The sequence below is a fragment of the Camelus dromedarius genome, chromosome 10 (assembly GCF_036321535.1).
Source record: "Camelus dromedarius isolate mCamDro1 chromosome 10, mCamDro1.pat, whole genome shotgun sequence".
NCBI lineage: Eukaryota > Metazoa > Chordata > Mammalia > Artiodactyla > Camelidae > Camelus > Camelus dromedarius.
In genome coordinates this window covers 5882588-5898228 of record NC_087445.1, presented here as the reverse complement: position 1 = coordinate 5898228, position 15641 = coordinate 5882588, and the positions used below count along the sequence as shown (strand labels likewise).

General features: G+C 44.7%; 2 protein-coding genes across 1 annotated transcript in view; one reads left to right on the top strand and one right to left on the bottom strand.

Annotated features, from left to right (window-relative positions):
* SLC28A3 (solute carrier family 28 member 3) overlaps positions 1-8740 on the bottom strand; it is a 66512-nt gene extending 57772 nt beyond the window's left edge. The window contains exon 1 of the mRNA XM_031447303.2: positions 8644-8740. Coding sequence (XP_031303163.2) covers positions 8644-8740 — 97 coding nt within the window. The remainder of the gene's footprint in view (positions 1-8643) is intronic.
* Positions 1-15641, top strand: part of RMI1 (RecQ mediated genome instability 1) — a 345682-nt gene that overhangs the window by 227829 nt on the left and 102212 nt on the right.

Sequence of the window (15641 nt, the reverse complement as noted above, 5' to 3'; positions counted from 1 at the left end):
CAAGATGCCTTCCCAGTTTGGTGGGCACTTTTCATTCCCTCTCTCCTCCACCGATCCACAGAGACCAAGCCATAATTCTCTTTGTAACTCACGTCTGTCTCCCTTTTATTTTTCCTCTCCAGTCACTGCCCTCTCAGATCTCCTCTCTCTTTCTTCATAGTGTTCCATTCTCAAACATGACTTTCATTTCTCAGGAGACTTGAGCTGTCTAAATAAATATTGGTTCCTGGTTATTTGTCTCTGTAGAAGTATTTCAGGTGTGCACAATACTCAGTGCCACTCTGTGGATAGTGACCTCAACTCTGATCAGAACTGTAACAAGAAGGGGCTGCTCTCACTAAGTCCACTTTATCTGGAGGTCACGTCTCTGCTCCTTGTGCCCGATCACCCTACAGAATCCTCATGCATTCAGGTCCTGGTGACTCCTTCTCATTGCAAACCCATAAACCCTGGTCAGTCCTCACTCTGATGCTGAATCTCGATCCTTGTTGGTTGCAGTCACCCTGCCCTTCCGCCCCCTCGCCCGAGGCTCCTCCTCCCTTGGCTACGCCCTCAATTGCCTTTGTCACTCCCCTTCCTCCACCTTCCACTTGTAGGGTGTTTGTGTCCCTGGGGCTTCCTCCTACCCTACCACAGGTATGTGACTTTCAGAGCTTCCCAGATAAGGTCTATGAATGGACTCTCCAGAAATAACCCAAACGTTCTGCGTGCATGTCCTGATATTGTGATCTATGATAAGAAATACATGTTTGGTTTTCTTTCCCCTTTCCTGGCACAGAGCTCCTGATAACCTTGTAAATTCTTAGGCACTAGAAGCACCTTTTGTTCTATTGAGGCAACTCCGGGTGGGCTCTTGGATGGCTTCTGGATGGAGGCTGGTCACGGAAGCACCAAGCCATGGAGAATCTTGGAATTTTCAATTCCATCTCCCAGAGGGAGGAGTTAGTAACTGAGCATGAGGAAGCCTCCACAAAAATGCCAATAGTATGGTGTTCGGAGAGCTGGATCGGTGAATATATGGAGATGTGGGGAGAGTGGTTGGCCCAGGGAGGGCTTGGAAGGGGCTCTGTGCCCCTTCCCACATACCTTGTTTTCCACATCTCTTCCTTTGTCATATCCTTTTATAACCAGCTGGTAAACATAAGTAAACTGTTTTCCTGAGTTCTGTGAGATGTTCTAGCAAATGAATTGAGCCTTGTGAAAGTGCTGTGGGAACCTGATTTATAGCTGGTCAGAAACACAGGTGACTTGCAATCAGCATCTGAAATGGAAGTGGGGAGGTCTGGCGGGACGGAGCCCTTACCCTGTGGGATTGGATGCTGTCTCCAGGTAGTGTCAGGACTGAGTTAGAGTGTAGGACACACAGACGGCACCTGACATCTGGTGTCAGAAGTGTTATGAGTGTGTACTAGTGTGAGAATAAAGGGTAAACACAGGAGGATATTTCTTGTACACGTGTCCACACGTGCTTTTCTGGAGAAAGTGTCTTGAGCTTCCGTCATTATTCTTAAGGATCTATGACCCCATAAGAACCAGCGGAGAGAGGGTAGGAGGAAATAATTAAAGGATGTAAATAAAGTCCAAGTTCACAGAAGACAGACACTCCACACCCATATTTGGAAACATCTGCACCTGGCTGTCTCACAGCCTCCTCCAACTCAGCGTGACCAAAACTGAAATCCATCCCCCAGACAGGTTCCCAATCCTGTTTTCTTTCTTCTGTATGTGCTATTGCCATACACCCTGCTCCCTAAGTCAGAACCCTGGAGAGAGTTTAGCTTGTTAATTTACCCTCACATCGTGCACCCAAGCAATCACCAGTTTTTACCCCTCCATCCCTTCAGTACCTGCCCAGTTCAGACACACCTCCTCTCACCGAAACTATAGCCATCACTTACTTGCCAACTTCTTGCCTCTAGTTCTTACTCTAGTTTATCTTCACGTGACTTCTCGAGAAGTACTTCACACACGGACAATTTCATCATGTCACTCCTCTGCTCGATATTCTTCGATGGCTCTCCATTGCTCACAGGAAAAGCCACCTAACCCTGGAAGGTAAGGTCTATGTCCTAGCCCACCAGATACCGTTGTATTTCATCCCCTACACAATGTGATCAGCAAAGCTGAACTGCTCGAGGCCTCTAGATCACACTGAACTTTCCCACGCTGCTCTGCACATGCAATTTCTCTGTACGGAACGTCACCCCCACAACCTCACCTCCCCCTTTATTGTCCACCTGCAATCCACCAGGCAGAGCTCATCCTCAAGCCTCTCTGCTCAGGACCTCCTCCTTTGTGATGCCTTCCTGGCTTCCCCAAGTGACACAGGCCAGGCTCCTGGGACCTGCCTACCTCTCAGGTACATACTTCCAAGGTTCACACTCCCCTCTCATTGCATTTTCGTTTCATACTGCGTTGAGGTTCTGCATCCATAAATGATTTGCACAAGGTGCCATACTCACTTTCAGTATAGAGAACCAAAGCAAGATTAATGGAAGGAACAAAAATAAAGTCTAGACACAGGAGTCTGGGCAACCAAATCATTCTAAGCTAAAAGGGAGTGAAGGGGCCAAGTGCAGGATTGTAAAACTCACATGTAGACTTTACTCAACTTAATTTCATTTGTATCATGGATTCCTCTGTTACAGGTTGAGATTTATTTTGTGGCTGTGAAGATTAAACAAGATAGCAAAGTGGTGTTGTACCCAGAGCAAAATGCCCTTTGTAGTGATTATCTACCATCCTTATTTCCTCTACTGGTCACTCAAATCCTTGGATGCAAAGGCTGTGTCTTTTCAGATGCTTCTCCTCAGAGGCTAGCAGTAGGCAGAGAACTCTGTAAGTTCTCCATCAGTGAGAGGTGGCACTGCCTCTTGCTATTAAGATTCAGTGAGTGTTTTGAATGAATGTGCAAAATAATGAACCAGAAAGAAGACATTTTCTAATAATTCATGCCTTTGAGTTAGCAGGGTGCCTACCAGGCACTAGACACTCTTCTGAGGGCTGGGGAGAGGACAGGGCTGTGAACCAGCACTGCTGTGAACACCACTCCCTACTGGATCCTCACTGGCAGGGTCCTCGTTTTCTCATTTCACAGATGAGGCAGCTAAGGACAGATGCATGAGAGAGCTTGCTCGATTTGTTAGAGCTGGTTCAGACCCAGACAGACGGGACTGTGCTCTGAGCCTCTGTACTGCCCTGCCTCTCTGATCCGGTCCCTGTCCTCTGAAAGCATTCTGTGAAGAGCACTTTCTGTTCTAAGATGGTCACATTTATTACCTCCCTTAATCCTCACAATAACCCCGAGGCAGGATCTATCGTTTCCCCTCTTTTCAGACCAGGAAACAGGCTCAGAGACATTAAGTAACTGGGTTCACAGGATCTGGCTAATAAATGGTGAAACCAAATGTTGAGCCGGAGCAGACTCTGAAATCCATGCGCGGTTAACCCACCCCGACATATTGCTTTCCCTTTGACCTAATTACTCAGACAAAAGCCGCATAATCAGTGAGACCAACACTCAGAAGTGACACAGTCAGCGAACCAGTTAGGGGCTCTGGGTGAGCCTGGCTCAGAGGATTGCTGGAGGCTGGGGCGTGGCCCGGGTGGGCGTGGCCCGGGTGGGCGTGGTCTGTGTGGAGGGCCCTCATGGCTGGGACCTGGGTGTTAGGTGGGAAAGTTCATGAGGTCCTAGACACCCCGTAAGCCCTTCATAGCGGGCAGAGGAGGGCCAGCTGACTCATCTTTGGAGTGCAGATCTTCCGAACTAGTAGTTCAAGAGAGACGTGCGGCTCCTGTATTGAGGGAGGCGGGGGGTCACTGCGGGGCAGAAACAGGCTTCAGCCCTTCACCAGCCGTGTGACCCGGGGTCCTCACCCTCTGTCTCCGGTGGCCTAGAGGGCTTTATGAGTACATAGGCAATAGACAGTACTTGCTTCTGTGTTGAAAATCTCTTACACATCATTGGTAAGTATTTGGACCCGACCACTCTACCAAAAACCCTCTCTTGCCAAACGCAAACGTCTTAGGTCTTAGGTCTCATTCTCTTTTATTTTCTGTGGCCCCTGCCTCTGCCCATGGCTCCACTATTTGCTCGACCCTCTCTCTAGTCTGATACTCTTCATTCCAAGTGCTCCTGTCCCCCTCACACCTCTGGGGGGTGGCTGCTTCAGTAGATGTCACCTTTGTCACTAGATTCCCAGCCCCACTATCACCTTTGAGATACTGTCCAAGTCAGCATCTCTGGCCCTGTTCTCTCATTCTAGCCTTGTTTTGATCTCTAGTTGCCACCTTTTTGTTCCAAGATTCCTCCCCTGTTTCAGAGCATGATGGACCACACTCTAATACTTCTTTCAGCTCTAGTCTTCGGTTTGGGGCAGCCAAACAGAACACATAAACATTTAAGAATGCACATTTTATATGATCCAACATTCCACTTGTGGGAATCTATCTTACAGAAATACACAAATCCTCAGGAACATAGGGTCCAAGATGTGAATTGTGGCTTAATAAAAGAACATTAGAACAGGTTATGGCTGAAATGGTGAATTATAATATATTCATACCATGAGAGAATAAACAAGTTAGAAAAAGGCACGTCTATGAGAACAGATATAAAAAGATTCTGCAAAGTATGTAAAAAAAAAAAAAAGCAAGTTGCAGAATAATATTTGTACTGTTATCCCATTTCTAGATGTGCTTGGGAGAAAGCATGCATATGAATATAAATCAAGGTTTAAACCAGGGTACCCAAATTACAATGTCTTTGGGACTAACCTGAAAGCTCCTGACATGTATATCAGAGCCTAAGAATAAATGACAGGGCCTCATTTTAAAGTATTAAATTGCAAAAACTTTAAAGAGTCATCTCATGTTAAATCTCTATGGGTGTGGAGGAGATAGAGTTCCTGGAGTAGGAAGGAATCTAAAACCTACAAGGTCTTTGTGGCTAGAGTGGCAGAAAGCAAAGCAAAAGCCTTGGAGGTGTCCCCTTCGGGTGTTTGTATTCTATTCCAGGAACTGTGGAAGCTGCTGGGAGATCTTCACTAAAGGAGCAGGCATGGGTAGTGGCAATTTGGAAAAGGTGTGAAGCATCAGAGATGATTTGATTGTCATTTGCTGACATAGACAATCTCAGAGATTAGCAGTTTGATGGGGTGGGCTGAGCGAAAGAGTCTGGGGATCCAAGCATGTGGGGCAGTGGAGAGGGAAGCTTGAGTGAGTTCAGATCATGGCCCTTAGAAATCAGGCTGGAGACAGAAAATGTGAGTTGACAGCACGTAGACATTTAGAGTGAACAGGAGAAAATGGTCCAAGGTTAATCCCAAGAGCTCTGACATTTCATTATGAGGATTAAGTGGATGACACATTTAAAGCCCCCAGCGCAGTGCCTGGAACAGAGCAGGCACTCAATACATGTTAGTTTTCTTCCTCTCAAGAGACACTTGTTAAATGAGCTGATTGTCAACAATTAATCCCAAGTGAGACTGACATTTAAGGATAAATCTGCAAATGGGATCACAAAGCTAATTCAGAATACTAGCCATTACACACATGTTGAGTTACACAAATGAAAGTGTTTCAAGAAAGGACATTCTGTTCCTGTACCCACCGTGGGAACTGCAGATGGTCTCCGGTGCCTCTTCCCTGGTGGGTCCAGTGGAGATGGGGGAGAGGGGTGCAGATGCCAGGTTCGCTCCCCAGCTCACCTACGAGAATACTTTGTATTGTCTGAGAATGCCTTATGGGTCCTGCTGACTGCGCGTGGACAAACCCATTTCAAAGGATCTGTTTCCATCTTCCACTCTGCCCCACCCTGTTCGGTCCCACCCTAGGCCCTAGGGTGACCCTCAAAAGGATAGACAATAGGAACATCTAAATTTTCAGCTCTGGGAAAAAAAAAATTAATCCCTAGCAGCTTCTGTGGGACATTCCTGGTTTGGAAATTTGCTGAAGAGGCTCCTTCTAGCCATTCCCGTCCTATTATGCCCCTTTCTTCAATTATAAGAATCAATTTGCCTTTTCTAGGGGAGATCTGGCTCATTATTATCTTTTGTGTTACTAAAGCTTATTGACTAGGGAATTTCAGGTGCTGTTCTGAAGGTGAGTGAGAGTGGAGTGCAATAACTTCGTCCTAGAGTTTGGGCTTTAACGAGTGGGAGGAGATTTGAGAAGACTGGGAGGGGAACTAGCGTGGAGCCCCACAGCTGATCCTGTCTTGTTCATGCTGAGGTGCCTACTGGATACCCACATGCAGGGGTTAAGGAGGCAAGCGAATTTATGCAGCTGGGGCTACAGCAAAGTCAGAACCGAAGATAGAAATTTAGGACTTAACCTTCCTTTAAACTAAGTGTGATTAACTTTTTATGCCATGGACCCCTTTGATAGTCTGGTGAAACCACTAGACTCTCCTTTCTCAGAATGAGGTTTTTAAATGCATAAAATAAAATACATAAGATTACAAAAGAAGCCATCCTAAAATAGAATTGTTTTAAAAGTTGTGATAAAGTAATAGAATATCCTCCTGTATTAATCTATTAAATAACAGATCTCGTGGGTAAATCTGTTAATGACTTGAGATCTGAGAAATTAAAAACCATAATTTCAAAGCAATAAAAAAGGAAATTCTTTAGCTATCTGGAACAATTGAAATGTAATATGAAAGTGCTTGTGATCTCTGTTGGTGACGAAGCCACAGGAACTGCCGTGCTATGTGCTTAGACCCCTTTGTTTATGAATGAAATACTAAATTTCAGTTAGAGATTAGTGAAAATAGGATATTTTCCTCCACCCAAGTTAATGGATGCTCCGACTGGCATTTAAAACCACAGAACACAATGAAATCAGCTAGTATATAGACAAAGAACACAGCAAACTGGCTGCCTGGAGATGATGTGGTTGTTAATCCAGGGTCAGGCTGCTGCCAGGGAGGGGGGAATGTCCCCTTCTACCTCCTTCTGGTGGCCTAGTGGCCAGCCTTGCTTGAGAATTGTAGAGGAGGAGGCAGTTTTCCTCAGCCTTCTTAGGGTCCCTTGCTGGGTTTAGAAATTAAACAGAGACAGATTAACAAGAGAAAAGCATACAGTTTTATTGAATTTTTACTGTTCATAAGAGAATGAAGGCATGAAGAAGTGACCAGAGTAGGAAGCGTTTACACCTTTTCGACAAGAAAACAATAAATTTGTGAAGAATTGACGAGACAAAGGGGTTTGGGCGAGGGAGTCGTCCATCTAAGGCTGGTTAGTTCTTCTCTTCCTTAACTGGGAATATAAGGGTTAGTTTAACAACACTTGTCTGCAGATTCCACTAGTTGGTCTCTGGGCTGATAAGTGTCTGCCTTCAGTCAAAAGGGAATAAATAAATTAATAACCTGCCTTTAGGCAGAAAAGGGGGAGCCTTTCTGCATTTACTGCTTCTTAATTGCTTTCAGCTCAGAATTATTTTTATGTCAAAGAGGCATATTTGGGGGTGAAATATTCTGATTTCCTTCAGAATCATCTGGAAAGTTAAAAGTGCATATTTCCAGACCTCAACTCCGGAGAGTCCAATCTGTTGTATTGGACTAAGGTGGGACACAGCAATGTGCGTTTTCAACAATTGATCAACTTGAGTCTGACTATCCTTGGAGAAATATTGCCTCAGAGGGTGAATAGGGGAGAAATGGGGAGGTAAAACAGGGTAAGAGTGGAGCACAGTGGGAGAGGGGAACTGGCAATGAAGTGGGAGAGGAAATTAGCCAGATCCTAAAGCTGGGTTAAAGAATTTTATTTTATTTAACGTGATGGGAACCCACTGGAGGATTTTAAGGTGGGGAATGGATGAGATTTGATTTATACTGATGACTGCTTTATAGAGAATGGATTGAGGTTGGAAGCAGGAAAAATGCTAGGAGCCTATTGGAACAAGTCCAAGACGAGGGACTGAGCAAGGGGAGATGGCAGGAGTAGCAACACTGCTAAGAGAGGCTAGAGGAGCTGGGTGCTTTGTGGTGAGAGGGTCAGTCCTGCTGTTGGAGCAGCTGCGGGCTGTGAAGGAAAGACAAGAGTCAAGGCGAGTGCTGGGTCCCCCGCTAACTCAGATCTTCTCTCTCACTTTGAGCGCCACCAGACACAGTCAACTCACTTCTCCAGGCCTCAAAACCTGCCCTTTACTCCTCCCTCCATCCAAATCCACAAAGGCAGTCACATCACTCCCCTCCTTAAAATTCTTAGGTGAGTCCCTAATTGCTGTTAGACCAAAGCCCACATTCCTTAGGGAAAGGGAAAGGAATGACAGGTTAAGTACTTTTTCTACATTGAATCCTCATTTAATCCCTCCCAGAATTCCATAAGGAAGTGATTATCCCTATTTTATGGGTAATACACTGCATCCAGAGGTGAAAGAATTTACCCAGGATGACAGGGTCACAGAGCCATTAAACGCCAGGTGCTGGTTCACAAGAGGCCAATGGTTTCCAAACATGGCGGCTGTAACAGGGGCTCTGGTTGCGGGGTGGTGAACTCCCAGGGCAACAATTTCTAAATTTCCTGGAAGGAGGTGACTTTCCTTTTTTTTTTTTTTTTTTTTTAAGATAGACTTTATTTTTTAGAGCAGTTTTACATTCACAGCAAAATTGAGCAGACAGTACAGAGATTTCCCACATACCTTCTGTCTCTACATATGCACAGCCTTCCCCATTATCGGCCTCCCCCAATGGAGTGTTGCGTTTATGACAGTTGACAAACCTGCGCTGACACGTCATTGTCACCGGAGTCCATAGTTTACATTAGGGTTCACTCTTGGTGGTGTACATTCTGTGGGCTGGACACATGTAGATTGACATGTAGCCACTGTTATAATATCACACAGAGTAGTTTCATTGCCCTAAAATTCCTCGGTGCTCTATCTTATCGTTCCTTCCTCTTCCTCACCCTTGGCAACCACTGATCTTTTTCTGTCTCCATAGTTTTGCCTTTCCCAAGAAAGGCATATAATTGGATTCATAGTGTGTAGTCTTTTCAGATTGGCTTCTTTCACATAGTATGCATTTAATGTTCCTTCATATCTTTTCATGGCTTGATAGCTCATTTCTTTTTAGTGCTGAGTAATATTCCATTATCTGAATGTACTAAAGTTTATTTATCCATTCACCTACTGAAGTACGTCTTGTCTGCTACCAAGTTTGGGAATTAAGAGTCAAGCTGCTATAAACACCCATGTGCAGGTTTTTCTGTTTACATAAGTTTACAAAGCCATTGAGTTAATGGGTGATTACTTGATAATATGGTTAAAAATGTTTAGTTTTATAAGAAATCACCAAAGTGGCTTCATCATTTTGTATTTCCCCTTGCTCCACATCCTTATCAATATTTGATGTTTTCAGTGTTCTGAATTTTCACCATTTTAATAGGTGTGTAGTGGTATCTCATTGTTTTAATTTGCATTTCTCCGATGACCTGCAACGTGGAGCACCATTTCATGTTTATTTGCCATCTATATATCCTCTTCGGTGAGGTGTCCGTTAAGGTCTCCGGCCCATCTTTTAATCAGTTGTTTGTTTTCTTATTGTTAAATTTTAAGAGTTCTTTGAATATTTTAGATAACAGTCCTTTATCAGATACGTCTTTTGCAAATATTGTCTCCCAGTCTGTGGCTTATCTTTTCATGCTCAGAGTCTGTCACAAAGGAAAATCTAATTTTAGTGAAGTCCAGCTCATCAGTGACTTCTTTCATGGCCCAGGCCTTTGGTGTTGTATCTAAAAAGTCATTGCCAAACCCAAGGTCATCCAGGTTTTCATCGATGTTATCCTGCAGGAATTTTATAGTGTTGCATTTTACGCTTAGGTCTGTGATCTACTTGGAGTTAATTTTGGTGAAGCGCATAAGCTCTGTGTCTGGGTTCTTTTTCAGTGTGCGTGGAGCCCAGCGGTCCGAGCACCACATGCTAGGCTGTGGTGTGTTGTGTTGACCACAGTCGGGCACATTTATAGCTGTGACAGAAGATCAGCCAAGGCATCTCTGTAGAGGTTTCTTGAAGAAGTGTGTGGTCTTAAAGGAGACACTGTGTCTCTTTAAGCACTTTGCAGCTTTCCTGCAGGGTGATAAAAAAATACAACAGAATATCAGGAGAGCACCTATCCTGGGAGGAAGCCTGGCAGGGTGGGGAGGGTTGTGGGGGTGGAAATGTTCTGTCCCTTGATCTGGGTGATGGTGGCCTGTCAAAATTTGTGTACTGTATGGATGTCATGTCTCAATTACAAAAATAATAGAGGGAGTGTGTAGGTTGAGAGACTGGGCTCAGGTAAATCTGAGTCTGAACCTCCGGCTATGTGAGTTGGACAGGTCACTTCCCTGTCTCCAGACCTCAGTTTTCTCACCTGTAAAATGGATATTATAGCTTCTACCCTTAGTTATATGTAAAGTTTGGCAAATCTTAAGGTTAAGAGTTCAATAACTTGTAAAGGAATTAATTCTTCTTTGCCTATGTTATCACTGAAGACAGGATGATGGAAATGCACTTTATCAGGGACATTTCCATTAGAGACCACCAAAAATGTTTTGTTAGTGAAAAGGAGCTATATGTCCCAGCCAGCCAGGAGAGGGGGACCCACTCTGATGCAGCATTAATCATGTGACCTCTTGGGACAAGGCAATAAACTTCTTTTTAGTTCCATTTTCCTTTTCTGTAAGATAAGGGCAAAAATCTCTGCAGCTGCTGTTAGTGAGATGAAATAGGGAAAGCGTGAGTCAAAATCCTGATACCAGGACTGTCATCCGAGGAGGGAATTAGAGAGTCATGGTGGTGTCCCCTGGCGGGAGCTCTGTTATCACTACATGGAGGGATACGCTGAAATCTCCTTTTTTCTTTTTTCTAATTATCCAAGATTCTGCCTGGACTGGAAGAGCTCAGATGAGGGCGAGACTATTTCACACACCCTGGGTGTCAAATCTCTTCCTCTTGGGGGACTTCCTGGTGGGTTTAAGTGTGTCACTGAAGCAGTAGGCGATGTCCCAGAGCAAACTCTGTCTTTTGTTGTTGCTTGGTGTGGGGTGTTAAGGGACTGCGTTCTCTGGAAGTTGTTCAAAAGCAGTCCAGGAAATAGTTTTAGAGCACGTTGCGATTCTGGTAGGGTTCTGAGAAGAGCGGGATTAGGGAACAGGAAAAAGGCAATCAGTTGAAAAGAATTCTGGACTTTAAAAGTATCATTAGATGTATATGTTGTGCTTTCTCCAAAGTCAGAAAGAGTAAGTGGGATGGAGTGAGAATCGGTTAATTATAAAGATGTCCAGCCGCCAACGTTCCCAGCCACCACCAGCTGCTAATTCTTTATTCCCCTGAGGCTGAAGGTCTGTGACTTAACCAAATCCGTAAAGTGTTTCTAGTTTTCAGTTTTATGTTTTAAAAATAACTTAGCCAGATCGTACTTTAGGAAAACGTCAGGCCATTGGAGCATACATTTAGGACTAGATTAAGCTCTGGGGGTTTCAAGTAGCCAATAAAACTACAGAATCCACACTCTCAGAGTTGGCAGGAAGTCACAGGTCGTGACCAGAACACTGTGCAAAGCAGCCCCTTTACTCCCACATCCTGGGATCTCAGTGCCAAGGGGAATCAAGTCTTCCATGACAACTGGGTTTTAAGAGAAATCAGACTTTCGTGACTTTTGGGCTGGATAATTCTGTGGTATGGGAGCTGCTCTGTGCCTTGTAGATTCTTGCCTACATCCTGGGCTCTCCCCACTGGATGCCAGTAGCCCCCTACCCCACCGTGTCACAATCAGAAATATCTCCAGACGCTGCCAAATACCTCCTCAGAGGCAAAAATCACCCCTAGCTGAGAATCACTGCATAAATAAAGACTCAAGATACAATAGCATCTTATGCAATTTTGTTGTGATTTTGTTTTTGGGAAGACTGTTTTAGCTGGAGCATCTCAGAGACTAGGGTAAAAGGAGGAAAAAGTAGTCTTAAGTCAGGCTGGGCTGGAACATTGTGTTCTGGATTGGTCCCTGGAGATCATTGGTTAAACTTCATTTTACAGCGAAGCAGACCATTTATCAAGGCAGAGTCTGTGATCTGGAAAACACTGGAAAACTCCCATGGACTCCCCCCTCCCCCCTTTTCTGAGATTAAATCCACTTAAAGAGTTAAAGAAGAAATCGTATTAAAATTTATAACCTAAACGTAAGGAAAGTAGTGTTTCATTCACAGCCTTCTGCATGGTTACAGTGGGAAATGTGTTCTGTTCAACTCAGTGTAATACTCACTTCTTCTCAAGGACTAATGGACATGCCAGGCCTGGAGCGAAGTGCTTTAAACTTAGTGAATCATTCAAGTGTTGCAGCAACCCAACGGGGTAGATACTCTCACCATCCTCATTTTAAAGATAAGGAAATTGAGGCTTAGTGAGGTTGAGTTGCCGAAGTCCAAGCCTTGTAAATGGTGGGCCCGGGGTACAAATTCAGATGGCAGACTCCAGAGTCCACTCTCCCAATCACTCGGCTCAGTGGCCTAGCAGGAGGCGAAGAATTTTCTAATAGGTACATTTGGCTGCCCAGAGGAGGACTGGATTCCTGCGAGCAGAAGGGCAGGATGAGTTGAAGGGGTTCTTGTACTGGGTGCAAATTCTGTTTGTATATTTTTGGAGGACTCACCGAACTCAGCTCTGATAATCTATGCTCAAGGGGCTAAAGAGAGAAATGCAGTTGATTCTTATTACTCAGATTCTGTATTTGCAAATTCACCTATTTGCTAAAATTTACTTGGACTCTTTGTGCTTTTGCAGCCATTCGTGTATGTGTGTGGACCGGAGAGAGATTCTGGTTGCGCGTTCTCAGCTGAGGTCAGATGAGATGACATTTCTTATTTCCGCTGTCATACTATGAGCAAGTGTCATTTCCCCATCTTTTTCGTGCCATTTTTTTTTCTTTTTTTGGTGATTTTGCTATTTAAAATAGCCCTCAACCATAGTGCTAAAGTGCTGCCTAGTGTTGTTCCCAAGGGCAAAGCAGGCTGTGATGGGCCCTGGAGAGAAAAGACGGGAGTTAGACAAGCTGTCTTCAGGCATGAGTTACAGCGCAGCTGGCTGTAAATTCAGCATTAATGGATCAACAGTATGTATTAAATAAGGGGTTTTTAGACAGAAGCACACATAAAACAAAGTTGTGTATTGATTGTTTGATGAAAATGTGACCACAGTTTCTCGGGAACTGAACTGTGTATTTCCTCTAGGAACAATGGTTCAGTATTTGCTAATTCAGTTTTCCCGGTGAATTTATAGACAATAATTACCAAGAATTACAAGAATTGGCTGTATTAAGCTTTATGCTGAAAAATATACATTTTCAGCAGCAGTAGAAGGAGGCTTACAAGATGTGCTGTCCCCTCGGGGAAAATGCGCTGGCAAATTTGGTGCATCTTGGTGAGAGTAATCAACCTGCAGGAGTCATTTTACTTTGTTACATTAGATGGTTTAGAAGACGTTCCTTTCTAGGGCATCAGGCAGGTTTTATCTCATTTGACCCCAGATAGTAGTTGTAATTTTTCACTCATATATTTTCTTTTGCTCATAGAAAATTTCTACCAATTATAGGAAATCCCATTTCAATTCCCACGTTGTGCTGGAAATGCACGTAGATAACTGGTGGGTTTAGGAGATGCTCAAGAAAATGCCCCGTATTCAAGTGATATGACTGAAATTGAATCACACAGAGGACACAAATGGTTTGCAAAAGCATTTGGAAGACGCCTGCGTGTGAAGGACTAAAGAAGTGGTAAGAAAACCAAACGGGCTGGTGTGAGGAACCTGGGGTTGACTTCCTGGTCTTTCACTCCTGAGGTTAGCTCGGAACTTTAAGAAAAAACACTTTTCTCCAAGTGCCTCGGGGTCATTCCATCCACCCTGCTGGCTGTACTTGTCACTGTCTTGCTCCTTTCCGGCTGAATAACGGATTGATTCATGGCCTGTTTGAAACTTGTGCTCTGCTTTTCTTGACCGAACCTTTGAGGTCTGAGGTCTAGGAAGGGAAAGGGCATCTCTTTGACGAGCTGGGGAGAAGAAAGGAGCTCCCCTCTGCATCCCCTCCTTCTTTCTGCAGACGCTGCCTGGGTCTACCGAGACCAGTCTTGCCCCCACCACCCCACCATTTCCCAGCAAGGGGCCTTCCCTGACAGCATTGCCTGTAAGTCTCGTCCCTAGCAGAGTCTCCACCAAACAATGGGCCTGAATCTTGCAGGGCATCCTGTCCTTTGCAGCCATGTGAAGCCAGGGCCTCTCTGAATCTGCAGTGAAAAAACATTTGCAGTTTCAAGGACAGATCTCAGGACTTTTAAATAACTGACTGAGTTTGATGAGGGTTATCTTTGAATCTGTGACTGCATCGCTACTGTTATCATTTTAGTAGAAGTATTCAGGTTCAGTATTGTTTTAGTAGAAAGTCTTCTAGTCTTTCTATTGTGTTCCCTTGTGGGACAGAAACGGTGTCCCCAGCAGAAGTTATGGCTTATGTGAGTTACAGGGAGGCGCACACACACAGAAGCCATGCCGCTGGCGAGGCCGGCTGGGGTCAGCTATCCCTGCTTCCCATTTGTGAGCAGCATAGAATGAACAACAGACAATGTATAGTTAGCAGTATTTTAATTTTAATTTAATTTTTTAAATGGAGGTGCTGGGGATTGAACCCAGGACCTCCTGCATGCTAAGCATGTGCTCTACCACTGAGCTATACCCACCCCTCAGCAATATTTTAAATAGAAGAAAAATTGCCTTGAGAGTTTCAAGGCAATGTGATCTGAAGGGCCAAAAACAAACAAACCAACAGACCCCACCGAAAGCCAAAAAATCCCCAAACCCTAAAGCAGGATGGGTGTGTCTATGCATAGGGGATTGCGGTGGTGGTGGGGGAAGGGGGTTACGGTCTAATTACTTGCCCAGACAGATACTTTTGGGAAGAGTGATCTGTCCCCCTCCCCTACTCCTGCACCCCACAACTGCCCTATGAGAAAGGAGGTCACCTCCCTAAGATCAAATGGGTGGGAAGGCTGGGCTGAAAATTCCCCCTTGGGGGCCATATCAGCACACTGAGGACACATGGGATCTTGGAGGGGGTGTGAACTGATCTTAGCTATTACAATGGTTTGGGGCCCTTCAAAGGAGCATAGCGTGTCATCAGATACACAGTATATCTGTTGTACTAAAGTTTCATGGGAGAGATGCTCACGAGGAAAAATGTCTAAAAAGGCGGGCATTAATACAAAAAAAAAATTGAAAAACACTGAGCTGATCACATCTCTCGGGCGGCACTTTTTCTTCCATGGATACATTATTTCAGACATCTCTTATATGAAATCATGAGCCCCTGGTGCAGACGTGGCGCCCTCTGGGGTGTTGTAAACATAATTCCCCTACAAAGAGAGAGTCACCAGGCATTCAGGTTTGATTTACTTCTTTAATGAGGGAATCAGCAGGGAGACCAAAGCGCTGGTTTGGAGCATTTGAAGGAGAGGGGTTGGGGGAGTCCTTAGGGAAACAGGGGCCTCATCAGATGGCCGGGTCAGACGCATGACTTTAACCTTCGACAGGGCAGGGAAACCAGGACAGCTTTTGGGTTCACATTTCTACCAGGTCGTGCAGTCAAAACAACGTACCAGTTTCTGCAGTTAAC